Here is a 27,923-nt window from a genome sequence, read left to right as displayed (position 1 = left end):
AAAGTGTCACAAAACTTAAAAAAAATTATCCAAATACTTTTCCGTAATTTAGAAATTTAAATTCCGATACAAACGTATCTATTTAACGTTGAAAAATCAATTATTATTTTAGTGAATAGAGCGGCTTAATGCCTCTCTCCAATATGGCATCTCCATACTGGCTGACAGTCGGCCAGTTTAGTCACCTAGTATATCATTGACGCATAAAAGAGTGATTTCGACAATTGTTTTAATAAAATACGGATAATTAGCATAAATAAATAAGATTGAAATAATAATGATTACATAAAAAGATGAATTTGATTCGATTAATTCCCAGACTTACGTTTCTTCTTGAGAATTCCTGTAAGTATTCTATATACGAGAAACATATTTCAGGTCCTGTAGGAGTCACAATGTTTCCACATGTGATAGGACCAGGAAAACAGCTCCAAACAGTCAGTTATTAATGCAGCGTGGTTAAAATACTAAACCTAAAGAAAATTCTAGTTTTAAAACAAAATCTCACAGTTAGGACAAACTGTTTAAGAGGCCATTAACAGTAGACTGCAGGAGGGAGACTTCTTAGCACTATTATATACATGTCAATATTTTCTATGGTTCGGGAAAACTATTATTGGCAGAGTAATACGTCAAAATTTACCTACTTCTGGGCAGTGTTACGTGGCCTACCGTATCCTGCAGCCCTATGAAATTATCCCTAAGTTCATCATATTGTTCCTAAGTTTCTTGTTTTCTGCCTTCCCCCCCGCATCTTCTACAAAACCATCGGGCATGTTTAGATTCGCCAATTCTCTTAAATTCACTTCTGTCTAGTTGTTCACAGCCTATGTGGAACCATACATCACACACATCACATTCTATAGCTTCTTGGTTTGATCTTACCCCTTTTTTGCACCATCCGCAGTCGTTTGGACCAGCCATGGTTTCTTCTTGTTCAGAGTCACTTGAATATTCTTCCTCTCCTTTTCCCCCTTTCACTTCCTTCTTTCTCACACTCACACCCACTGCACCTTTCACTGATTCTCTCTTAGACACCATGTTTAATATCTTTTGAGCTTGAGTATGTTATTCTAGAGGCTTTTCAATTATCAGAACACACAATCACTACACTTTTTTTATCTTACCAGTTTCTATATTGAAGAATATTCAATAAACTTATGAGATAATAAGGTTAGAATAGGTGAGTATTATAGAGGTAGACTTGGACGTATATGTCCAGTCACACCTTCGCAATAATAATGTTGAATTTATAATTAAACTGTTGCTTCTACACACACACGCGGACAAACCCAGATTGATTGGACAGTTTTTCTGACCAGCGGCTCTCATGACTCGAGGCCATCAGCCCCGAAGGGGTGCAAACTTGTCATTGCGGTCAAAGTCTTGCAAGATCACAGCTCCATGTGAATCTGCATTAACAGGGGTTGCTCAGCCCAGAGCAATTTTCTTTCTTATCAAGTGTGTAAAAACTCTAGTGCAAGAGAGTCAACCCGCACAAGGCGCAGCAACTACCGCCTCCAAGCCCTCAGAAAGGACGAGCAGCCACTCTGCACCAAGAGCATACCTGCAGGGAGGAGGTGCAGTCGCTCAGCCCATGAGCATGACCGCTAGGAGGACCTGGAAACCAGGCCCACACTGGAACCAAAATGAGTTTTAGTGGTAGAGAAAGTAGTGATAGCAGCAAGTCCCAGTGAATGGGAGAGACTGGGAGAGGAGGGAAGGATCTTTAGTAGAAAAGAAACGGAGCAGTTCTAAGCACAGCTGCTTATCCTTGCTCTAGGGGGTGGGGAGATACTAGGGGAGAAAGGAGGGATTGAAAAATGTTGGAGGGAGTCTGAACAAAGGAGCAGACTTTAGCTATAAGCTGGAAGATCAAAGGGGACCAGCTTTTCAAGGACCAAGGCTTCTGCTTGGGAGATAAGGGTGGAGGTTGAAGGGGAATGGGGAAACCGTGACCAGGATCCAGATCGGTGACTGGGGTTGAAGCTGTGGCAGGAGCAGGAGCGGTGACTGGATTAGGATTGGTAGGTGGCCGACACGGTGGTCTGGAGCGAGGAGCCCTTTGGGGCTTTGGTGGCTGTGGCTGTTGCTGCTGTGGAAGGAGGGATGATCTGCAGTGCTTCTAATCTCCTGAGCCGCCCTGGACATTTCCAGTTCCAGACATGGTGGGATCCAGAACAGTTGGGGCACTTTGGATGGGTCTCCAACCCATTCTTGTGTGCGTCAAGACAATCTTGCGTGGAGTGCCGACGGCTGCAGACTCCACACACCGTTGGACTCTGCAGGCAGTCTTGTGGTGGCTGAAACGTTGGCAGTTGAAACACCAAAGTGGCTCAATTTCCAGCTCGACTATGGGGAACTTTCCCCGGAGTCCAAGGTCTAGTGTCTCTGGAATCTTGCCGATGAAGGTGATGATGACTCTCCTGGTAGGCTGCTTGCGGCTGCCCAAACGACGCTCTACATGGTGGACGTTGCTGCAATCAGTGATGAAAGACAGCGGCATGTCGGCGGGGGAAATTACAGGCAACTGCCTTCCATAACTTCTTAGCTTGGTCGAGGTAGGTCAATGAGGCCTCCCTCTGGAGGCAGATGGCAATGTTGTGGTCTTCTGGGGTGATGATTAGGTCACCCTTAAGGTTGGTCCTGGCTTTGATCCTGATACTTAGATTTGCTGTAGCAATGGCAGTCACAGCTGCGTAGGGGGGTGCCCCTTCCACAGCTGGTAGTTTGAATTTAGGTAGCTGCTTTGGATCGATTATGGTGGGTCGCGGCTCTGGGTCTGGCTCAACAGCTGGAGTTGCCTTATTTTTTTTTATTTTTTTTTTTTTGGGGTTCCTCCAGGTCCCTCAGTGTGAGGCACCTCGTATATCCACCAGAGAGTTGCTAATACATCTTCCGGTGTATTTTGCATCTTCCAGTCTTGGATGGTCTGGGATGCATCTTAGGTATTTATCGAGCTGATTTTTAAACGCATCTACGCTCACTCCTGATATGTTTCTTAGATGAGCTGGCAGCACATTAAATAGTCGCTGCATTATCGATGCTGGTGCGTAGTGGATTAATGTCCTGTGCGCCTTTCTCAGTTTACCTGGAATGCTTTTTGGCACTATTAATCTACCTCTGCTTGCTCTTTCTGATATTTTAAGCTCCATGATGTTTTCAGCAATTCCTTCTATTTGCTTCCATGCTTGTATTATCATGTAGCGTTCTCTTCTCCTTTCTAGACTGTATAGTTTTAAAAATTGCAGTCTTTCCCAGTAATCAAGGTCCTTAACTTCTTCTATTCTAGCAGTATAGGACCTTTGTACACTCTCTATTTGCGCAATATCCTTTTGGTAGTGTGGGTACCATATCACATTGCAGTACTCGAGTGTACTACGCACATAAGTTTTGTAAAGCATAATCATGTGTTCAGCTTTTCTTGTTTTAAAGTGTCTGAATAACATTCCCATTTTTGCTTTACATTTAGCCAACAGTGTTGCTATTTGGTCGTTGCATAACATATTCCTATTTAAAATTACACCAAGGTCTTTAATTGCTTCCTTGTTTGTGATTGTCTCCTTATTAGGTCCCTTGTATGCATACACCATTCCTTCTCTGTTTCCATAATTTATTGATTCGAATTTATCGGAGTTAAATACCATCCTATTTATCTCCGCCCATTCATATATTTTGTTTAGATCTCTTTGGAGAGGTAAGTGTTTTATCAAGGAGTAGAACCGTCGCTGGATCTTCCTGCCGAAGTCTTTCTAACAGGGTCTCAGCCATTTGTTTCACGGTGAGGTACACGTCATTCAGCGATGGTTCGGGAGTGGCAGCAGAAGGGTTGGTGTCCATTAGCGCTTTAAGCAGGAGCACTGGTCAGTGGTGCGGCAGCTAAGGGAGGTGTGGAACCAGCAGGTGGGGCTCCTACAGGCACAGGGGATTAGGCATGTATGGGAGTTCTGGTTACAGCAGGAAATGCAGCAGTGGTCTTTGAAGTATTGCCCTTTGAAGAGGTGGTTCTGGCAGTTGGATGAGGTTTACACTTGATCTTTGAAAGGTCAAAGGATCCGTGCTTTTCAAAGTGGCTGCGTCCTTTTTCTAATGCAAACTTGCAGTCTCTGCAGTTGCATTTGACTTGGTGATTGGAGAAAAATTCATCCTGGACAGTTTTGCTCTTGATTCCTGCAACAACAAGAGTGAATATGTTGACTCTATGCCATTCATAATCCCTGCAGAATTGCCATCTGCAGGTCTCTGAATACTTCTTGTAGTGTCTGTTCTCATTGTATAAGTGAGTCCATGCCCAGACACCTAAATAGAAGACAGATATGGCAGGCACAGACGGGAGACTGGTGTCCCCTGTGCTGGGTAAGCTGGGGGATAACTTGGTGTCCAATGTGCCTTGCTACGGGCCAACGCAAGAGCCCGTGTCCAGCACAAGGCTGGGCAATCTAACAAGCAAGCAAGCAAGTCCAATGTGCCGGCAGGCACAGACGGGAGACTGGTGTCCCATGTGCCTGGTAAGCTGGTAGGGGTAAATTGGTGTTCCCTGTGCCGGGTAAGCAGGTACTTGCACTGGCAGAGAGAGATCCTCTCAGTCTGGGAATTGAGCTGAGATTCCCTTGCCTTATGCAAGGCACGGGCTCTTGCTTGTAAGACTCTTCTATGCTTGCTTGTTAGATTGTCCAGCCTTGTGCTACTATGGGTGGAGAGGGAGTTATGCATATATGGTCAGTCTCAAGGGCGTTGTCCTTCAGCTAAGGTATTATAACTATGTCTTGCCTCTGCAACTCATGAGTCACCTTTGAACCCTAAGGACAGGGATAAAGTTGCAGAAGCCCATGCTCCTGAGAGAGAGAGAGAGAGAGAGAGAGAGAGAGAGAGAGAGAGAGAGAGAGAGAGAGAGAGAGAGAGAGTGCTTCTAATTCTCGGTTCTTGATCATCCACATTTTTTTGGATGTGAAGATTTTCCCTGATTGCACATCAACCTTTCAAGTTAAAATAGCTGTATTATATATGTATATTCAAAATAAAATAAACATATATGGAAAATACTAGCTACTATAAGCATTTAAAATCAAATTCAATAAAAAAATACAAAATAAATTGCATTTCTGTTTCTTACTCATGCATTTAAATATATCAAAGTAATCAGGTCTTCTCAATACATATTATTTTCCTCTCGCACTCGAACTCTCGTGCTTTCTTCTTCTTGAGGAGTACAGGATAATTCCTGCTCCTTATTACATACCTTTAAGGCATTCAACGTGTACCAAAAATAATCCGTTTCCATATCCTTTTAATGCTTTTGAATATTTCTCTTTTAGCTATTTTTAATTGATATTGATTACATTTTATTCTGATTACAGCAATTATTGCAATCATTAATATTGAATTCCTATCATTTGCCGAGTATTGCAAATTTTCAGTTATTAGGATCTTAAAAAGTTTTAAAACTACCATTGCTGAAAATGTACCATAATAAAATTTTGGTTTCTCAAGAGAATAAAGAGAAAATATGAAAGTGTTTGCCTAACTTTCGCATGGCGACAGATCGATCCCAGCCCTGGTCCGTGAGTTTAAGCTGTTTACTGGGGAGGCCACTGCTATGGTAGGGAACCGCAGTGGTTTGTTGCGCTTGTCCGGCTGATGTTCTGGTGAGTATCTATTCAGCTGGAACTGAAACCAGACACCTCTTGATATCTATTAGCTCTATCTAATTATGAAAAACAAATTACATAATATTTTGAGCTACTTCTCTCCTTGTGAATCTTAAAATTCTGATGTTGTTTAGTCATTCCCATAAATTGTTTCTACTCATAATATGGTGCCTGCGAAGGACTTTAATTTCCTTAACACTATACCCTTTACACAATATGTTCATCCTTTTTTTTATATTTTTTTTTAAGAAATTTTACTTGAGAATATACTCGCTCTAGTTAGAGATCTCTTGTTTGACGATACACGGGCACACTATCCCATCTTATTTCTCTTCTGCTTGTTATTTTCAATTGGTGTCGCAAGAATTTCCTGTGTGTGTACTATACTATTGATGACTGCAAGCGTTCACTACATGTATGGACAGCTGCTCTGAAAACGTCCTGAACATCAAACAGTTAGTGGCACTCCACCCAGTCGCCAACACCATCTCAGGGTCTCGCACTATTTATTGTCGCCACATATTCTTTCTTGCTAGTCGCATATTGCAGCTTGATCTCATCAAACCCACCTAATTATGTCGAAGAAAAGATTCTCAGCTTTTTCATCAAGCCATCAGCTTTAAAAGACTCCATGTAACCGTTTGTTATAGTTGACCTTTAAGATCCACGTAACCATCTTCCTGTAGCGCAGATTTATAGTGGTGTTAAAATCTCCTAGGCTGTTTAAGAATACTAGAAATAGCAGGGATGATCAACACACAAATTAGGTGTTTGAATGCCTTTCAAAACATTTGGTAAAATTATCTTTGCAGCCGCAAAAAGTGTTTCAGCTAAATGATTCCTCTTCGTTGGAGGTTCCTTCCCTCTTTGATCTCCTGTATGTTTAGTAGGAAGTGGCATAACACCTGCTTTTTTTAGATTTTTTACGGTTACATAAAAAAATCTTTTATAAGTTCTTATCTCTTTTCTTTCTGTTTAGTTCCTTCATTTCCTTTATTCCTTTCCATGTTTCATCATTCATCCAGGGTTTTCCTCTATCTTTTATTCACTAATTCATTTATTTATACATTTTTACAATATATTCCCTTAAGCTAGTTGCCTAACCTTCACGTCTCGTCATTCAGGAAATAAAGACCACAAAAGTCTACAATAAGATAATTCTACTGAAGAGAATTTATATTTAGATTGAATCTGAGTAGACTCATTATTATTCCAGGAATTTCTCCCTAAAAACAGATTTAATCGAGGGGGGATAGGAGCGCTATATAAATACAGTGGCAGAGACTTATAAAACTCCAAATTGGCTAAAAAAAAATTTTCCTTACTAGAGTCATCTCACTCTCAAGAACTATTTTAGGGATCCCAGTGAAATACTGAACAGGAATTCACGTTAATCAAGAGAATCTTGCTGAAAGCGATGGATGGGAACAGGAAAGTATCACGAGGGAATCATGACACAAATCTTCACCTTCAAAGCAAAAGAAAACAAAAACCTTTTGCTGTAAATTCATTTACTTTCTTCACTATCTCGGGTATATCTGTCCCGTACCAAGACGATTATATTACCAACAGAAACACTCATATAAAAGAAGGTTTGAATGCTGAGAATTCAGTCTATAAGTTATCAGATGTTCATTTATCAAAGTTACCCAATGAAGACAAAAGCTAGAACCGGGCGACTTGACCAATCATGAGGACCAAGAGTTAAAGAGAAAAGAAAATAGAGATAATTTAGATTATGGATGATGGGGCCTCTGCATTCTTCCTTGTGATGGCCAAAACGTTGGAATCTATAACATAGAAAGGCCTCAGGAATATATTCTTCGATGGGGAAAGTTCCCCAGACTCCTAAGTCCAGTTTGGAGGGAACTGGACCGATGAAGGTGGCGATGAGGCGTCGAACTAGAACGTTGTGTTTGCTCGTGCAGCAAACAGCACAGTCAATGTTGCTGCACGATGTTGCAATGGTAATAGACATCGTGACAGCATACCTGGTGATGACAGCTTTCTTCCTGATAAAAGCAGGATCCAGCAGCGTTAAAGTTGGGTCTTCCTGGAGGAATCTGGCTGTCTCAACGTCCTTGGGGTAGATGATAAGATCACCTTTCCTGTTGGGTCTTGCAGTGAGTTGCATGCCTGGCTTAGCAGCCATGGCAGCAACAGAGGCATAGGAGAGTTAGTTGTCAATATGTGAGAGCCGAAATTTTGGCAGAGGCTTCTTATAACTGTATAGCTGGGATGTTCTCTGCAATGGCAGTGGCTTCTTGCAGGAGTGTCGTAAGGCAATCTGTGCAGTTGCAGTCCGAAGGTTAGAACCCCGTGATACCTGACGGTAATTCTCTTATAATATCAATCGCAGAAATATTATACAGTAGGAAGTTGCCGGAGGGAACTTCCATCAGGACGACATGGCCGCCATCTCACCCTAAAATAGATTTTTCCTAAGTCAAAATTCCTTTTTGAATACCCCACCGTATTTTTTGTAGGTCATCCCAGTTTGCCAAAAATACCTTTGGGTTCCTACTCGGATATAAAACTTTGTAAAACGAAGTTGAAATTTCTTAATCAATCCTTCATTAAAGATTCGTTGATTGAACTAGACTCTTTTGAAGACCATACAGATTAATGCCACCTTCAGGGGAACTCCAATAATTGATCCCGAGGAGCTCTCGCCTTGTTGACAACAGCAGCAGCTGTAGAGGGTCCAGTAAGATTTGTATCTTCGTTCAAGAATTCCTCTCTTCTTGTCATGGGTTCTTTAATCCTGTGGAGAGAAAATGGAAAAGGAAATTGAAATATCAGTTTGATATCTGGATGGATATTTTACTTCACAACAAAATTTTCTGGACACAAATACAGCCTGAAATTACATATTAAAAAACAAGGCTATATTATCAGTTCAGGACTTGCAAAGCTTGCTTACCAGAAATCATGAAATGTGAGGTTTGACTCAAGCTAAACTAAACAGAAGAAAGACAGAGAAAATGAGAATGGTATATGCAATGGAAGATGAAATATCATTAGAGAGAGAAAAGATTAATGAGGTAGAATCATTTAATTATTTAGGAACTATGATCTCTAATACAGGATCTCTAAAATTTGAGTTCAACGAAAGATTGAAAAAAAAAACAAATTGGTACAATTATGACGATTTCTTTGCCTCGAGTTTTCCTCCTATCGAAATAACGTGTTCATTTTATTTATAATTATTTATGTCTTTAATGGGAGCCGATTGAAATAAGGGAATTCAGTTCTTTAAGACGAAAACATCATAATAATTGTTACGCACATATACTTTTGTAAGCAAGAGATTGCTGGCCTTATAACAACTCGGCCGGTTGAAACGTTTAAAGTCTCACGCGAAGAGAAATGCCAATATTTACACACCCATTAATAAGAATTTAGAATGAATTCTATAGATAATTTTATTATGTTTTGAAGGATAAAAATTCTTTATTTTTGATGTTTATCATTTTTTATTTTTGAATGTTATATATGAAAAAAAATTCTATAGATTTTAGTAGTATATAGATATTATGAAAAGTATTTTATCGGTAGTCAAGTGTTTGTCCGTAACGATGTACTGTAGCTTTTATTTCTATTTAATTTTAAATGCATTTTTGATGATGATTTTACCACCTATAATACAACAAATTTGGTATGAGGTGAAGTACAGTCATATAACTAGTTACCACTACATTCTCAAACATGTTAAATGATAAGTTGTATAAACGGAGAAACAATGGATTTGCCGTGTGAGCAAATTTTTACATTATTGTGAAAGGAAGTGGCCGAGTGATTGTCCTGTCGATTTTAAGCCTTTCTTGTGATGTCCAAAAATTTCAGGCCACGTAAACCAGTTCCAGATTATCTAAATTCAAAGCGTCTTAATATAAAGTTACCATAAGAAAGTGAACACCATGATACTTTGCCTTTTCTCAATATTTTGGTCTCTCGGAAACGTAATACCTTTGAAACCTCAGTATTTCGGAAAATTAATCTTTCACAGGTCTACGCTCTCACTTTTTAAGTTCGGAACCAAAAATCTACAAAATTAATTCAATAAAAACGTTGTTATATAGATGTTATCATTACTATTATTATTAAGTTACAACCCTAATTGGAAAAGCGGGATGCTGTAAACCCAAAGGCTCCAAACATGGAAAATAGCCCAGTGAGGAAAAAAAATAAGGAAAAACTACAAGAGAAGTTTAAGAACAATAATAACAATAAAATGAATATTTCCTGTATAAACTACAAAAACTTAAACAAAACAAGAGGAAAATAAATCAGATAGAATAGTGTGCCCGAGTGTAGCCTACCCTCAAGCAAGAGAAATATCACACAATATTGGATGTATTTAATTAAGAATATGATGTATAAAAGTCATTGGAAGAAGTTACCATTCCACTAACATTCATGAAAATAAGCAAGGTGAGATTTAAGGACGGAGCAATTTGTTTATAATGTAGGCTACAGTACATTTTCTAAGTATCTGAAATATGGCAAGGCAGTTTTAATTGATAAATGTTAAAGATACTCTCTCTCTCTCTCTCTCTCTCTCTCTCTCTCTCTCTCTCTCTCTCTCTCTCTCTCTCTCTCTCTCTCTCTCTCTGGTATCTTCACAATCTAGTATCTCTGCATCTTGTCATGGAGAAATTCTGAATTACACCCAGTGTACTTCCAAAAACACCTCCTACACATTCATGAGGAAAACCATGACAACAGCAGCTGAGACTAAGTACAATAGGCTATGCTGGGCTATTGGAAGGAACCAAAGTGATGTTTGATGATATTGACATAAATGAAAAGATGAAATCATAGGGTAAATGAGAGAGAGAGAGAGAGAGAGCGAGAGAGAGAGAGAGAGAGAGAGAGAGAGAGAGAGAGAGGCATTGTCCTGCTTGATGGGGCAATGTCACTGTCCCTTGTCTATAAACCTTTAAATTCCCAATTGAATCAACAGCTGCTGAAGACAGACTACAATACGACATTGTTCCTTTGGGTCGTAGTGAGAGATGTAGAAATTAAGTTGACCTTTTCGTGATTTTCTGTTTAGTCTGTGGTGCCACCCTTCCACATCGTTGTTTGTCCTGACACTCCTACCAAAAACACACCACGCTTTGCTTGGCCACATTTCGGAGGAAATCCAAGTATTGTGAATGTATTCTAAAAGATTTAAAAGTTGTTGTGACCCAGCTGCTTTTCTATAAAATCTTAAAAATAGTCCTTCTATGTGATCATCAGGTACGTATGGTAGAGAAAGAAGTTGTCTCACAAACTTATATGTTTTGGTGTCACTTGTGTATGCAGACTGAAGGCCAAATTCTTGGGCCTTCCTCCACGCTGCTTGTCCCCAGTGAAACGCACAACCACGCATAACTACATCTGGGAACACATCTGGGATAGCCCGCCAAACACTTGCCTCAAAATCTAGAATTACTTCTTGTACTTTTAATTGTTCACCTAGGATTTCCTTAATTCTACTAAACACCTTTTTGTAATCTTTGCGTCTCTTACCTGACATTAAAACAAATACAAGAGGCATTTGTTTCACATTCCCATCATACTTCATGAATGCATGAATGCTAAAAAGTTGTGTGAAGGGTTGCCTAACAACTTTGAATGTCCCATCGACATACCACCTTTTTGCTTTAGCAAGTAACTGACACTGTCCTTCTGTTGCAAATACTAAGTGACGTCTATCCCCTACATGTATATCAAATTTAAGAAAGTTAGGTGGTATGTGTTCCTCACTAATTTCAAAACTCAAATCCACGGGTTCAGCAGGTCTGTTTGCTTGCCACTTCCTGTTTGCTTGACGAGCGAGATTTATGGGGGCAGGTAGTGAAGCAGTAGGCATTGTTGGATCTACGTTTTCAAGGATTACTTCCTCCACGATTTCTAATGCGGGCCGAAACACATCCTCCATTGCTTTATCTTTAATTAATTTTGAAACCTTACTTGTGGTAGCAGGGCATGTTTCCGGTGGATGGGAATGTTCACTGGGCCCTCTGATAAACGAATTATTCACTTCCTTTATTATCATTCCACACTTAACATTTTTATTCCTAACTGCGCAACGCCAATGAACACCAACTGTTGTTTCTCTTTTGAATGTATATGAATAACCCTGACTGTCTACAAGTTTCTGTTTTCCTCTTTGTGATGACGCACACACTTTTTCATAAGTAATACATTCTACCAATGCTTGTGCCTGATCCTCGATTAAACATTCACCATTATTTACAGAGTCCTCGTTGATAAGATTATCCACCAACGCTTCATCAGGTGGATGGTCAGTGATACAGTCAGCAGTGTTGCCTAGTTTGGAAGAGCATGTGGCACACCTCCAATCAATTTCCACCCCCTCTCTTACTGCTTTTCTGTAATCTTCCCTGGTAACGCCCGTCCCACAAGTTCGGTGTTGCCACAAATTGCATCCGTCACACAGCAATGCCTCCTGCAACAATTTGTACTCAGATGATTTTCTAGTCGATATATCAATTTATATTTCTCTGTTCTTATAAAATGATTATCTGGTAATGGCAACTCAAAATTTACAATCGTCAATAGGATTAAGATAATTTAATTTAATAATATCAATATATAATTTAATTTAACAATATTTAGCTAAATTCTTAAATCGCACCTGTCGAGGTCGCACTGTGTTTAGGCACAGCAAACACTTGTCCATGGTAGGTTGCGCCTTCAGCTGTGTACAGATACGGGTATGAGTGCAGTTTGTTTTGGCTGTTAGGCATACTGTTTATTTTGGTTAGGCATACTCTGTTTATTTTGGTTGTTACAGCTTTTGGTGGTAATTATGCAATTATCCTGTAAAACAAGCTTGAGACAAACACAGAGAGAGAGGGAGAGAGAGAGATAATGCGTTGAGAAACAAGCTCTCTCTCTCTCTCTCTCTCTCTCTCTCTCTCTCTCTCTCTCTCTCTCTCTCTCTCAAAAGGATATAGTCCGTTTTAATCTTTAATTCCCCATCTTTTAAAAGAGGACAAATTCCTTTTGTTTTCATAAATTTGGTTGTTACAGCTTTTGGTGGTAATTATGCAATTATCCTGTAAACTTTAGATTGCGTGTTTGCTCGATGGTCCGAGTTGGTTTACATGATGGTCCGACTTGGCATTTCCAAAGTTTTTGACGGTCCGAGATGGTCGAGATAATGGTCCGAGTTGGTATTTCAAAATGGTCCGAGTTGGAAATGGTCCGAGTTGACCCTACCCCCAACAGATGTCTGGTTTTATGGATATGATAACTGCTCAATACATGGATATGCGTCAAGAAATTGTTGAGCTGAAAGAGAAACTTATGGAATACGAAAAAGAGAATGTGACCAAGACTACATATGCAAGTAAGTTGAAATCAAGAAACACTTTGGTTATAAAATCTACGGAGGAAAATAAGAAGGCTTCAGATATCAAGAAAACTATCATGAAGAAGATAACCACGAATGTCGAACAGGTCAAAACCTCTAAACAAGGCCACTTGGTAGTTAATTTTGCGGATAAAACTGGGTTAGAAAAGGCTAAAAATGACTTAGAAGAGGTCAAGAATGACATTAAGGTAGAAGTAGATAAAAAGGATCTACTTAAACCGAAGATCAAGGTCTGCAATATTGATGAAAATGAAGATGATATAATTGCCAGCATAATGGAGAAGAATGAATGGTTGAATGATATATGTGAAAATGAAGAAGACTTTAAATTGATCAGGAAGTTAAAATCAAGACAAAGCGGTAAATTACACGTCATTATAAAGTGTAGTCCAACTATCAGGAAAATCTTCCGTAAAAGAGATGATAGAGTATATACCACGCTTGGAGGATGCTGTAAAATCTATGATTCCTACAATGTATTTCAGTGTTATAAATGCCAGGAATTTGGTCATACTGCTGAAAATTGTAGCAAGACTCAGGTATGTGCCAAGTGTAGCCAGGATCATCGAACCACGGATTGTACTGTAAATACGTTAAAGTGTCATAACTGCACAATGAGGAATTACAATGATACGAATCATAAGACATATGACGATAACTGTAAAGTATACAAGGAGGAGCTTACCAGGATAAAAAATAGAACCGATCATGGAGTCTAGCCCATTGGTTAAGTGTGGTCTGATAAATATTCAATCGGTGGGGAATAAAACCATAAAGATTAGAAATCTTATTAACGAAATGGAATTAGATTTATGCTTATTAACGGAAACTTGGTTGCAGGGAAATATTAGTGATAACTCAAAGATTCAGGAGATGACGCCGTGTACTCATGATTTCTACCACATACCAAGAAAGGACAAAACTGGAGGAGGAGTGGGTGTCTTTGTGTCGAAAACTTTCTCTAGGGTTTCTATCATGAATGAAATAGTATTCGAAACGTTTGAATATATCTGTTTAAAACTGACAAGAAACAATAAGGTATTGAATATAATATCATTATATAGACCACCAGCGAGTAATATGACTAAATTCATTGAAGAATTTAGTATTCTTGTGGGTGTGGTGGACGATATTAAAAATACATTAATTGGTGGAGATTTCAACTGTTGGGTAGATGATGAAAATGATAATAAGGCTAAAGAACTCAAGGAAGTATTTGAGATGTTTAATTTGATAAACAGTGTTTTAGTATCAACGTCAGTAGGTGGTCATACACTCGACTTGGTCATATGTGGAAAAGACTCAGACCTAATAAAAAAACCTTGAAGTGGAACCAGACTTTGAGATCTCAAAAACACATAAACTCATCACCTTTAATGTTAATATAAATTGCACCAGAGTATTGAAAAAATGGATCACATATAGGGAACGGGAAAATTTTGATGCTGAGAATTTTATTGAAGCTAGTGTAGCGCAAATGTCTTGTGTGAACACACAATGTGAACATATGGTAGACATAGAATGTGTTGGGTGCTATACCAAGAAATACAACGACAATTTTGGAAAAATGTACGATACCATGTGTCCCATAAAGAACAAACAAATAGTGGTACGCGAAAATGTTAGATGGTATAATAGTGAGCTATTAAAGGCAAAAAGACAGACGTAAGATGGAAGGTAGATGGAAAAGAGCCAAATCCTTACAAGCCAGAAATCTATATAATAAGGCCAGAAATGACTATAACATCCTGTTAGAAAAAAACAAAAAGAAAATTCTACAACGGCGAATGTAAAAAAAACCAATAACATGAAGGACTTTCACAAAAACCTTGATGATTTGATGGGATTAAAGAAAAAATATGTCTTGCCTGACAATGTTTGTGCAAAGAGTTTTGCTATATTCTTTAGTGAAAAAATTGATAAAATCTATAGAGGCTTCCCCCAAAATCACTTGGAAGGACAGTCAGCTATGCCAGTGAAGGAGGGAAAGAAGTTAATAAAATTTAAGGAAATAAATATGTGCGACTTGTTAAAGGTTATGAGAGAGATGATGAATACATATTGTGGAAACGACCCTTTCCCAAACAGTTCAATAAGTGAAGCTCCAAACAAACAAGTCGTATATAATATTTACCTGAACATAATTAACCTAAGTATATCGCAATCCTGTTTTCCTAGCTGTGAAAAAACTGCGTTGATCAAACCAATTTACAAGGAAAGGTGATGTAAACGAGCTAAATTCATATAGGCCCATTTCAAATTTATCCTACATGTCAAAGCTTATTGAAAAAGTCATAAGTGAGCAATTATGGGCGCATATTGACGAGTTAGAGGTATTCCCGGAAAATCAATCGGCCTACAGAGCTAATCATTCTACAGAAACTACTTTGTGCTCAATAATGAATAATATGATAGGTCTTCTTGATGGGGGAAAGTGTGGAATTTTAATTATGTTAGATCTTTGTGCTGCTTTTGACACTGTTGTGCACGAGTACTTACTTGACGACTTAAAGTCTATTGGAGTGACTCAGGAAGCACTGAAATTTTTGCGAAGTTACTTAGTGAACAGGAAGACTATTGTAGAAGTTTCTGGAAACCGATCCAATGAGAGAATTCTTATGAAGGGTGTACCACAGGGTAGTGTCCTGGGCCCTATCTTGTTTAACATATATACTATCGAGCTATCACACATCTTGAAAAAACAAAAAGTGGGTTTTAAACTATATGCAGATGATACTCAGTTTTACCTCTCAATTTCAACAACACAAGATACAGGGAAGAAAATTGATGAGATAATGACTGAAATAAAAACATGGATGCAGAGGAAAAAGCTCAAATTAAATGATGATAAAACAGAATGTATGTTCTTTGGCACAAGGGTGGCTTTGAAGAATTACCAGTTAATTCAAAGTATAAAAATTGGTGATGCTGATGTTGGGATTGTGCCTGTTGTGAAAAATTTGGGTGTACTGATAGACTGTAATTTGTCAATGAAGGACCAAATTGTGAACACAGTGAAAGTGTGTAACTATCACCTGAGAAACATAGCATTTATTAGAAAATATTTAACAGAGGGCAGTACAAAAATTTTAGTGATGAGTCATGTAATATCAAGGCTTGATTATTGCAATTCTCTGTACTACAAATTGCCCAATACACTACTAAGGAAGCTTCAAAATGTGCAAAACCGGGCGGCTAGACTGATAAAAGGCATTAAATTTCGGGAGAGAATAACTCCTGCACTGATCGATCTACATTGGTTACCTGTTAAGGCTAGAATTGAATTTAAAATTTGCTTGTTGACTCACAAAGCACTTACAAGTGATAAGCCTAAATATCTTCGTGATTGCTTGGCCCCCTACCCTGAAGCTACCAGCGCCGCTGTAAGAGTTAGACATGCAGATGACCCACATAGACTATTCGAAATTAGTGTGAATCATGCAATAGGAGGAAGAACGTTCAGTTATGCTGCACCGAGACTCTTTAACGACCTTCCACTCGATGTCAAGAATAGCACAAATGTGGCAGCCTTCAAGAAAAACCTGAAGACTTATCTTTTTAGAAAGTGTTATAATAGTGACCTGAAAACTATTAAGCCTGAATACAAATGCTAGCGAAATAACTGATAACGATACAGAGCAAAATATTAACTGGAAAGGAATTATTTCTTCATACACCAAGGCCCGCCTGAACAGACCTTTAGTGTTTGATGGAGGGCGAGAAATAAACCTCTAAAAGTAAAAGTAAGTAAGTAATACAAGATGGACAATCGATTATCGGTTGTCCAAAGTTATTTCTGTTTAGTTTTGGAAAAGAGGCAGAAGTGACCACTCCTTGGTATTTCTCATTAGCTAAACTTAATATAAAGATAAAGTTTATTTGATTTTGAATTGAATTGTTTGAATAATGAATTATTCTTTATAATCCAGGATTCGTCTTTGGTCTTATTCAATGGAGATAAACTGGGAACAACACTGATGTTATAATCAGTGTCTTTTGATTCAATGTGATTTGAAAATCGACTCGGTGTCGAATTTGATTTCAAGTTAATATTTTGACTTCAGATGTCACTGCAATTGGTTTGGTCATCTGGTGGTACTTTTACTTTTACTTTTTTACTTTTACTGGTTTATTTCTCGCCCTTCATCAGACACTAAAAGTCTGTTCAGACGGGCCTTGGTGTGTGAAAAATAATTTCTTTCCAGTTTATATTTTGCTCGGTATCTTTTCAGTTATTTCGCTAGCATTTATATTCAGGCTTAATAGTTTTCAGGTCACTATTATAACACTATAAAAAGATAAGTCTTCAGGTTTTTCTTGAAAGCTGCCACATTTTTGCTATTCTTGACATCAAGTGGAGGGTCGTTGAAGAGTCTCTGTGCAGCATAACTGAACGTTCTTCCTCCTATTGCATGATTCACACTAATTTCGAATAGTCTATGTGGGTCATCAGCATGTCTAACTCTTACAGATTTTGCATATCACACACTACATTTCGTATTTGTCAAATGCTTTCGTTTTGAAACTGAGTTACTATTCAATTTTAGTATTCATCTCCACCTTATTTGCATATTTACTATCAGTTTTCATGTGTTGGTGGCAGAATCGTAAGAAGTTAGGACGAACTCCTTGTGTAATTCTGATATTTATGGGGAAATATTCTTGGGTACCCATTTTATTAATTCACTAGTTGAAAGGCTTACTCAGTTCATTAACGTTTTTATACTTTATATTTGAAAGATTTATATTAATGTTGTTACTGTTCTTGAATGTTTCATTTATTCCCTTATTTCCTTTCCCCACTCGGTATTTTCCCTGTTAGAGCCCTTGGGCTTATAGCATCTTGCTTTTCCAACTAGGGTTGTAGCTTAGCAAGTAACAACAACAATAATAAGGATAATAATCTTACTCTTAAGTTTAGGGGGTAGGTTCCCTAGTCTGTTTTTCAGCCAGTCAGGCAAAAGTGGTTTTCAACATATTTATTCTTCAGGATCACATTTCAATATGATGTGGGCAGACCCACCTGTAATGAGTCTCTTTAATAACCTTTTTGACAATATGAATTGATTGCAAATAACAAAAAAAAAAAAAAAAATTCCTAAGTGTCCAATACTTCGTTCTTTTCAGTGTATAGTCGATACTTTCCTTTCAGTTTTCAAATCTTTTCTGTCTTGCCGGTAGTACCATTACCAAGTATCCTGTTTTTAGTATTATTATTATTATTATTATTATTATTATTATTATAGCATTCGATCTTGTAATATTACTTACAATATTATCCTCATTTATTATTCACAATGTATTGAATGTTTTATTTATCAATTTTTATAAATTGTTAAATAAAACAAAACTTACACATTTATCATCCAACTTTATCATCAGTAGACACTAATGCCGGAAGCTTTAAAAAAAAATCTAAAAATTGTTTGTAATCTCACCAGCCAATAGGACAAGTGATTCCAGAGCCTATTGCCAAAAATCGAAGCTTTCAACCAATAAGGGCAGGCAATAGAATGTCTGGCAGAGAGGAGGCCTCTGATTGGCCAAAGCACAAATTCCTGCTTCTCACCAGCCAATAGGACAAGCGATTCCAGAGCCTCTTGCCAAAAATCGAAGCTTTCAACCAATAAGGGCAGGCAATAGAATGTCTGGCAGAGAGGAGGCCTCTGATTGGCCAAAGCACAAATTCCTGCTTCTCACCAGCCAATAGGACAAGCAATTCCAGAGCCTCTTGCCAAAAATCGAAGCTTTCAACCAATAAGGGCAGGCAATAGAATGTCTGGCAGAGTGGAGGCCTCTGATTGGCCAAAGCACAAATTCCTGCTTCTCACCAGCCAATAGGACAAGCGATTCCAGAGCCTCTTGCCAAAAATCGAAGCTTTCAACCAATAAGGGCAGGCAATAGAATGTCTGGCAGAGAGGAGGCCTCTGATTGGCCAAAGCACAAATTCCTGCTTCTCACCAGCCAATAGGACAAGCAATTCCAGAGCCTCTTGCCAAAAATCGAAGCTTTCAACCAATAAGGGCAGGCAATAGAATGTCTGGCAGAGAGGAGGCCTCTGATTGGCCAAAGCACAAATTCCTGCTTCTCACCAGCCAATAGGACAAGCGATTCCAGAGCCTCTTGCCAAAAATCGAAGCTTTCAACCAATAAGGGCAGGCAATAGAATGTCTGGCAGAGAGGAGGCCTCTGATTGGCCAAAGCACAAATTCCTGCTTCTCACCAGCCAATAGGACAAGCAATTCCAGAGCCTCTTGCCAAAAATCGAAGCTTTCAACCAATAAGGGCAGGCAATAGAATGTCTGGCAGAGTGGAGGCCTCTGATTGGCCAAAGCACAAATTCCTGCTTCTCACCAGCCAATAGGACAAGCGATTCCAGAGCCTCTTGCCAAAAATCGAAGCTTTCAACCAATAAGGGCAGGCAATAGAATGTCTGGCAGAGAGGAGGCCTCTGATTGGCCAAAGCACAAATTCCTGCTTCTCACCAGCCAATAGGACAAGCAATTCCAGAGCCTCTTGCCAAAAATCGAAGCTTTCAACCAATAAGGGCAGGCAATAGAATGTCTGGCAGAGAGGAGGCCTCTGATTGGCCAAAGCACAAATTCCTGCTTCTCACCAGCCAATAGGACAAGCGATTCCAGAGCCTCTTGCCAAAAAATTGAAACTTTCAACCAATAAGGGCAGGCAATAGAATGTCTGGCAGAGTGGAGGCCTCTGATTGGCCAAATCACAAATTCGACTCAGTGGTGCCAGATATGGAGATTTATCCCTAGATTTGTGGATTTATCCCTACATTTGGGAATATATCCATAGATTTGGGGATTTTGGATGACTGGTGACGATATTCTGTACTTATTTCTATGAAGAAGAAAAAAGATGAATAAACCTTTATATTGTTGCTATTAGTTTAATTGCAATTACGTGAACTATAGTGAGTAATTTCTATATAAAAAGAAATTATATTTCTGGAAATGGGGATTTTTTATCACGAGTTTTAGGGAATTTTAGACTAACCCATTTGGCAACGCTGGAACTCATTGTACTTCGGGACTCGGAAGATGTAGAAGAGGTTGGTAAGGTGAGCTAGTAGTGAAAAAATATGATTTATTTATATTTTCTTCATATTAAGGTGATGTTCTTGACTTTTTATTAATGGTAGAGGTTTCATTAATTATTTTGTAGTCAAGATAAGAAGTAAAAGATCGAAGTGTTGAATATTTCCGACAGAAACTGGTAGCCGGCGGTACCTCTTACATATGGGGTTAGCCATTCCTCGTTTTAAACAATTTTGTCTTTTTAATTTGTGCGAATATTCCGACTTTTCCGAAGACGACGGCTGTTCTTATTATCGAAATTACAGTGCTAATCGATAATTTCGTCTTATAATTGGTTGATAATTACAAGAAGGGGCCTTTTATAAGTAGATAATTACCCAGGAATTATCCGGGTCATTTTCGAAGAGAGCGTAATTTTTTTCCTACAAGAAAAAGTAGTTTTTTCCTAGGTTACATTGTTTTGTAATACAGTAAAATAATACCGTTCTAAATATACTCCTTTTACGTTTATATATTGAAAGTGACTTTCTCAATAGTGTAAACCAAGTATAAATGACTTACATATCTAACCCATTTACTGTTATAAATAAGGCTCCGTAAATATATAAAAGATATGGAATATATATACTGTACATACATCGTATGAATACCAACACGTTAACAAAGGTATTTTGAGTTTATGCAACTATATATTTTAATAGAAAGTATGAAAATTTTGCACATACTTCAGCCGTCTCCGTTAACAATTTCGTTGGTGTTCAGGCTAAGTGTCAGCCACGTCCACCGACCCCTTATTTCTATTCAGTTATTTCATGGCCCTTAATTTGTTTTAACTTTATTGAATAACCAAATTTAATTTTCCTTGAAATAATTACTTAAATTATTGCTGTAATAGTATTATTTTTTTTTGAGAAAAATTGTAGCCTACCAAGCTTTTCACGTAAGTTTTAGAATGTTTTAAATTTTTATTTTTATTTTTAGAAAATTTCTATTATTAATTATGGAAGTTAGCTTAACTCTGGCCAATTAACCGGAATTTCACTGTTTATGAATACCTTTTGGTTTGTGTCACTCGGTTTTGTCCAATTTTCCTGGACACAAATTATTTTGCATATGGCAATTTTTCAATGCGACCAGTAAGTTTGCTCTTATATACAATGTGGTATTGAATATAAACCTCGACAAATGAAACCGTTTCTAGCCGAATGCAGGACAAAGGCCTCAGCATATTCTCATTATTCATGTCTTTGGTTTGCCCATTTAAAGCACTGTTCTAGCCAGGGCAGATTGGCGACAGTTGGGAGATTTTCGTCTGATTTCTCACGTCAAACCATCCTAGTATGTGTGGTTTTGACTAGTACAGCATTGCTGATCATAGCGGTGTCATTATTATTATTACTTGCTCGGCTACAACCCTAGTTGGTAAAGCAGGATAATGGAAGCCCAAGGGTTCCAACAAGGAAAAAAATAGCCCAGTGAGGAGAGGAAATGAGGAAATAAACTGCATGGAAAGAATTAATAATTGTACCTTAGCTAATAATAATAATAATAATCATACTTAGCTTTTCACGAAACATTTAGGATGTGTTTTAGTATTAGGAATTTACTTTTTACCCGGAATACTTGCAAATTGTGGGTATGTACAGTAGCTGTGTTAGTTTCCCGGCGGTATTTTACGTTTTTACGATCATATACCGTTTATTAACACAGTACAGACACCATTTACTTTGTTTTACTTTGCCGATTTAGGGTTAACAATTTTTTTTTTTCCATTTTTGATGGAAACAGACACGACGAACGAACATTGTCCGGTTATTATTATTATTATTATTATTATTATTATTATTATTATTATTATTATTATTATTATTATTATTACTAGCTAAGCTACAACCCTAGTTGGAAAAGCAAGATGCTATAAGTCCAAAGGCTCCAACAGGGAAAAATGACCCAGTGAGGAAAGGAAATAGGGAAATGAATAAACGATATAAGAATTGATGAACAATTGAAATAAAACATTTTAAAAAAATAACACAATTAAAAGATATTTCATATATAAACTATAAAAAGACTTATGTAAGGCTATTCAACATAACATTTCCTGCAAGTTTGAACTTATTTCTCTTCTTGTTTTGTTAAAGTATTTATAGTTTATATAGGAAATGTTTATTTTCATCTTGTTACTGTTCTTAAAATATTTTATTTTTTCTTTGTTTCCTTTCCTTACTGGGCTATTTTCCCTGTTGGGGCCCCTGGGCTTAGAGCATCCTGCTTTTCTAACTAGGGCTTTAGCTTAGCAATTGATAATAATGATTATAATACTGATTCAACTACCCGATTAGGAAGATCATTCCACAACTAGACACGGATGGGCTAAAACTTTGGTTGTGTATTTACGAAGGTTTCGACTTTCGTAACAATAATAATATAATATCAGTTTTGACGTTACTGTTTTTAGAATGATTTATTGTCAATTTGTTCTCATATATATATTTCCTTATTTCCTTTCCTCACTGGGCTATTTTTCCCTATTGGAGCCCTTGGGCTTATAGCATCTTGCTTTTCCAACTGGGGTTGTAGCTTGGCTAATAATAATAATAATAATAATAATAATAATAATAATAATAATAATAAGTGATATTACGGTCACCAACCCGTAAAAGATAATAACAAGGTAAGGTAAAATTACGGTCGCCTGTATTTTACTGAAATACGTTTGAGAACTATATTTTTACGTAGAATTTTTGATAAAAATTACGGTTTTTTTCTAAGTGTTGATTTTTCCACCGATCACGTTCATTCCATACTTAAAAATATCAATGCAATTCTAAATATCAGAGTTGAAGAAATCCCATCTAAACAGTATTTATTTAACGGCATCAAAGCATTCTTTCGATTTTCAAGCAACGGAGAAACGACTTCAGAAATCATTAATAACTCCAATGTGTTTTCATTCATCATCATCATCTCCTTCTACGCCTATTGACGCAAAGGGCCTCGGTTAGATTTCGCCAGTCGTCTCTAACTTGAGCTTTTAAATCAACACTTCTAACCAATGTTAATTCATTCATAGCTTATCACACCAAACAGCCAATCATTGAAGCGTTCTTTTATTGACATTATCTTAGGGTTGTCCAAATTGAGACAGCGGTCGTGATCGGAGAATCAAATTGAAGGTTTGGGTATTTTCTCCACATTCGCAGGACTAGTTAATTTTGAGGGGCCATTTGACCAGGTTGTCACCTGTTCTGACCAATACAGCTCAAGCCAATGATAATTATACGAAGTTGCATTTGAGGATTTGTGAGAAATTTTAAAGGTAAATTGAAGTTCTCAGAGAGGTGATGTGGTGGTGGGGTTGGCAGGTGTATGGGCCTAGTCTTCCTCGATGAAATGAATTATTCGCACACCATTTGGGATACATACATTGCTTTTGTAATGACTATCGACCTACGAATCCCCTATTCTCTCTCTCTCTCTCTCTCTCTCTCTCTCTCTCTCTCTCTCTCTCTCTCTCTCTCTCTCTCTCTCTCTCTCTCTCTCATATCAATGCTACGAACTCAATGCCTTTTTAATGAGTCTCTCTCTCTCTCTCTCTCTCTCTCTCTCTCTCTCTCTCTCTCTCTCTCTCTCAAGAAGAAAATAATTACTGAAATTTCTAAAAACGATGGACGATTATTCAGTCCAAAAATCTATCAGAAAACAATTTTTTTTTCGAAAATACCATCGCTGATCAAATATGAATAAGTTCCTAATTAAATTATTTAAATTTCGGTCTATAGACAACAGTAGTTCGCTCATTATATATGGCATAACGCTTACCTGAAGGGCTATTGCTTCTTGATTTGTTTTTTTTTTTCTGTCCGTCAAAGCGAAGGTTGTTACCCACAGTTTCAGAAGGCGGGTGAACACGTCTACAGTGTTAAGTAAATGCAACGTAATTGTTAAATTATCTATCGAGTAATTTATTTATCCATGACGATTAATAGTTCCATTTTAGACTTAATAAGCAATTATTATTATTATTATTACTATCCAAGCTACAACCCTAGTTGGAAAAGCAAGATGCTATAAGCCCAGGGGCTCCAACAGGGAAAAATAGCCCAGTGAGGAAAGGAAATAAGGAAATAATTAAATAAAGAGAACAAATTAACAATAAATCATTCTAAAAACAGTAACAACGTCAAAACAGACATGTCATATATAAACTATTAACAACATCAAAAACATATATGTCATAAATAAACTATAAAAAGACTCATGTCCGCCTGGTCAACAAAAAAGCATTTGCTCCAACTTTGAACTTTTGAAGTTCTACTGATTCAACCACCCGATTAGGAAGATCATTCCACAACTTGGTAACAGCTGGAATAAAACTTCTAGAGTACTGCGTAGTATTGAGCCTCGTGATGGAGAAGGCCTGGCTATTAGAATCAACTGCCTGCCTAGTATTACGAACAGGATAGAATTGTCCAGGGAGATCTGAATGTAAAGGATGGTCAGAGTTATGAAAAATCTTATGCAACATGCATAATGAACTAATTGAACGACGGTGCCAGAGATTAATATCTAGATCAGGAATAAGACATTTAATAGACCGTAAGTTTCTGTCCAACAAATTAAGATGAGAATCAGCAGCTGAAGACCAAACAGGAGAACAATACTCAAAACAAGGTAGAATGAAAGAATTAAAACACTTCTTCAGAATAGATTGATCACCGAAAATCTTGAAAGACTTTCTCAATAAGCCTATTTTTTGTGCAATTGAAGAAGACAGAGACCTTATATGTTTCTCAAAAGTAAATTTACTGTCGAGAATCACACCTAAAATTTTGAAAGAGTCATACATATTTAAAGAAACATTATCAATACTGAGATCCGGATGTTGAGGAGCCACCGTCCTTGACCTACTTACAATCATACTTTGAGTTTTGTTAGGATTCAACTTCATACCCCATAATTTGCACCATGCACTAATTTTAGCTAAATCTCTATTAAGGGATTCACCAACCCAAGATCTACATTCAGGGGATGGAATTGATGCAAAGAGAGTAGCATCATCTGCATATGCTACAAGCTTGTTTTCTAGGCCAAACCACATGTCATGTGTGTATATAGTATGAAAAGTAATGGGCCAGGAACACTACCCTGTAGAACACCTGATATCACATTCCTATAATCACTATGGTGCCCATCAACAACAACTCTTTGAGATCTATTACTTAAAAAATCAATAATAATGCTAAGAAACGACCCACCCACTCCTAACTGTTTCAGTTTGAAAACAAGGGCCTCATGATTAACACGGTCAAAGGCAGCACTAAAATCAAGGCCAATCATACGAACTTCCCGACCACATTCAAGGGATTTCTGTACAACATTGGAGATTGTAAGAAGGGCATCACATGCTCCAAGGCCTTTACGAAAACCAAATTGCAAACTAGGGAAGAGATGATTACCTTCAGCAAACCTATATAGACGTTTTGCCAGAAGACGTTCAAAAACTTTAGATAATATGGGAGTTATGGAAATTGGGCGGTAATCAGTGGGACTTGAGCTACCACAAACACATTTACATAGAGGAGTAACATTACCAATTCTCCAACTAGTGCTAAAAGCTCCTCTTCTTGCTAACTTGCGCAAAATAACAGATAACTTTGGAGCTAAGAAATCTGCTGTCTTTATAAAAAACAAAGGAAAAATACCATTTGGGTCTACACCTCCCTAAGCATCAAGGTCCATCAACAGAGCTTTAATCTCACGAGATCGAAAAGCTAAACTAGTTAGTTTAGCCTCAGGAAAACAGGAATGAGGAGGTTTGTAGTGGCCGATGTGTCAACGTGTATTAATAGGTAAGTTAGTTGAGATTCCAGTAATCCATAAAATGACAGACCTATGTCCTTTAAAGGTTTAAAGGTCGCTCATGAATGGCAGAGGCAAGGGACAGTGACATTGCCCTAGCAAGCAGGACAATGCCTTAGAGACTGACCATATTACATATGATCAGCGCCCAAGCCTCATCTCCACCCAAGCTAGGACCAGGAAGGGCCAGGCAATTGCTGCTGATGACTTCAGCAGATAGACCTATAGGCTCCCCCAAACCCCCCAACCTTAGCTCACAAGGATGGTGAGGTTACAGACACCAGAAGAAACTATCGACCTTGAGCATGCCTCGAACCCCATGCCAACAGAACGCCATGCGGGAACGTTACCAATAGGCTACCACAACAAGGTCGATAGTTTTTGTGGTGTCTGCAACCATACCATCCTTCCAAGCTAAGAATGAAAGGAGTGGGATGGCTATTGATCTATCTGGCGAGCCATATGCAGTCAGTGCCTGGTCCTCCCTGGTCCTAGCTTAATGAATTCATACATTTTTGCCTATACAATCTAGCACTGGGGCCTGGAAGGTCAATTATACACCCGTTTGACGGGAGGCAGGGTGAGGTATGATTTCAGTGGGCACCCTTTGCATATCATAATCAGTTTCATACTTTATCCTAATTATGTATTTATCTCTTTTACAGATATTGTAATAAACTGTCAACTGAAATGGAGGACCTAAAGGGAGCAATTGAATTTTAAGAAGAAACTAAAGACATTACTTTTCACAAGATCATATGATTTGGAAGATGCTACAATCAAAGAATTGTATAAGTTATAATGAAAATGTTTCGTTAGATGATTGATATGGACCCGCCCGAGTAGTAATTCACTCGACTTCAGTGGAGGGTTGGATTTAAACCCTAAACGAGTAAGAGTAGGGTTCCCCTGCAGTATAGGACCTGAAAAGCAGCCCTTGAAGTAAGGTAAATAAAGAGGGTATTATTGAGACTTTGATATTAACTATTTTTTTGTAATTATCAAACCCAGTCGTTAATGGTGGTCCCCCAGGAGACACGAAGTCGATTTAAGAAAAAAATTGCATTTCATTTATTATCAAATCTTGTATTCTGTGAATGTAAATATCCTTCTGTGTCTCCTGGCTGGTGACGTCTGCATGTGGAAACCTGGCGGTGGGACATATTAAAGGATTTCGGATCCTTTAATGTAACGCAAGCATGTGGCATCAGTACTGACTGGTTGGTTGCGTAGATTTCAACACTTGACATTTCAGTCATTTAATCTTTTCTAGTTTATCGTGTCTATATCAAATGGATTGGTGATAACTTTTCTGATGTTAATAAAAAGAGGTTTCAACATTTGACTGGTAAGAAAAAATTTTGAGGTTGAATAATAACTATTTTTATAGGAATAATAATGGTATATTTTCTTCTAAACACCCCCCCCCTCTCTCTCTCTCTCCAAGAACGAAGCCAGGGATATTAACCCCCCTCTCTCTCTCTCTCTCTCTCTCTGCAAGAACGAAGCTAGGGATATTAACCTTTCATCTCTCTCTCTCTCTCTCTCTCTCTCTCTCTCTGCAAGAACGAAGCTAGGGATATTAACCTTTCGTCTCTCTCTCTCTCTCTCTCTCTCTCTCCAAGAACGAAGCTAGGGATATTAACCTCTCTCTCTCTCTCTCTCTCTCTCTCCAAGAACGAAGCTAGGGATATTAACCTCTCTCTCTCTCTCTCTCTCTCTCTCTCTCTCTGCTAGGGATATTAACCTTTCATCTCTCTCTCTCTCTCTCTCTCTCTCTCCAAGAACGAAGCTAGGGATATTAACTCTCTCTCTCTCTCTCTCTCTCTCTGCTAGGGATATTAACTCTCTCTCTCTCTCTCTCTCTCTCTGCTAGGGATATTAACTCTCTCTCTCTCTCTCTCTCTCTCTCTCTCTCTCTCCAAGAACGAAGCTAGGGATATTAACCTCTCTCTCTCTCTCTC

At 38.1% G+C, this 27,923-nt stretch overlaps 1 protein-coding gene across 1 annotated transcript in view; it reads right to left on the bottom strand.

Moving 5' to 3' along the window:
- Nucleotides 1-8,282: 8,282 nt before the first annotated feature.
- LOC137640983 (uncharacterized) overlaps nt 8,283-27,923 on the bottom strand; it is a 60,986-nt gene continuing 41,345 nt past the window's right edge. Inside the window, exons 5-7 of the mRNA XM_068373439.1 lie at nt 12,301-12,413; nt 10,766-12,111; nt 8,283-8,412 (exon numbers count right to left, since the gene is read on the bottom strand). Coding sequence (XP_068229540.1) covers nt 8,283-8,412; nt 10,766-12,111; nt 12,301-12,413 — 1,589 coding nt within the window. The remainder of the gene's footprint in view (nt 8,413-10,765; nt 12,112-12,300; nt 12,414-27,923) is intronic.

The sequence above is a fragment of the Palaemon carinicauda genome, chromosome 5 (genome assembly GCF_036898095.1).
Source record: "Palaemon carinicauda isolate YSFRI2023 chromosome 5, ASM3689809v2, whole genome shotgun sequence".
NCBI lineage: Eukaryota > Metazoa > Arthropoda > Malacostraca > Decapoda > Palaemonidae > Palaemon > Palaemon carinicauda.
This window is presented reverse-complemented; position numbering and strand designations above follow the sequence as displayed.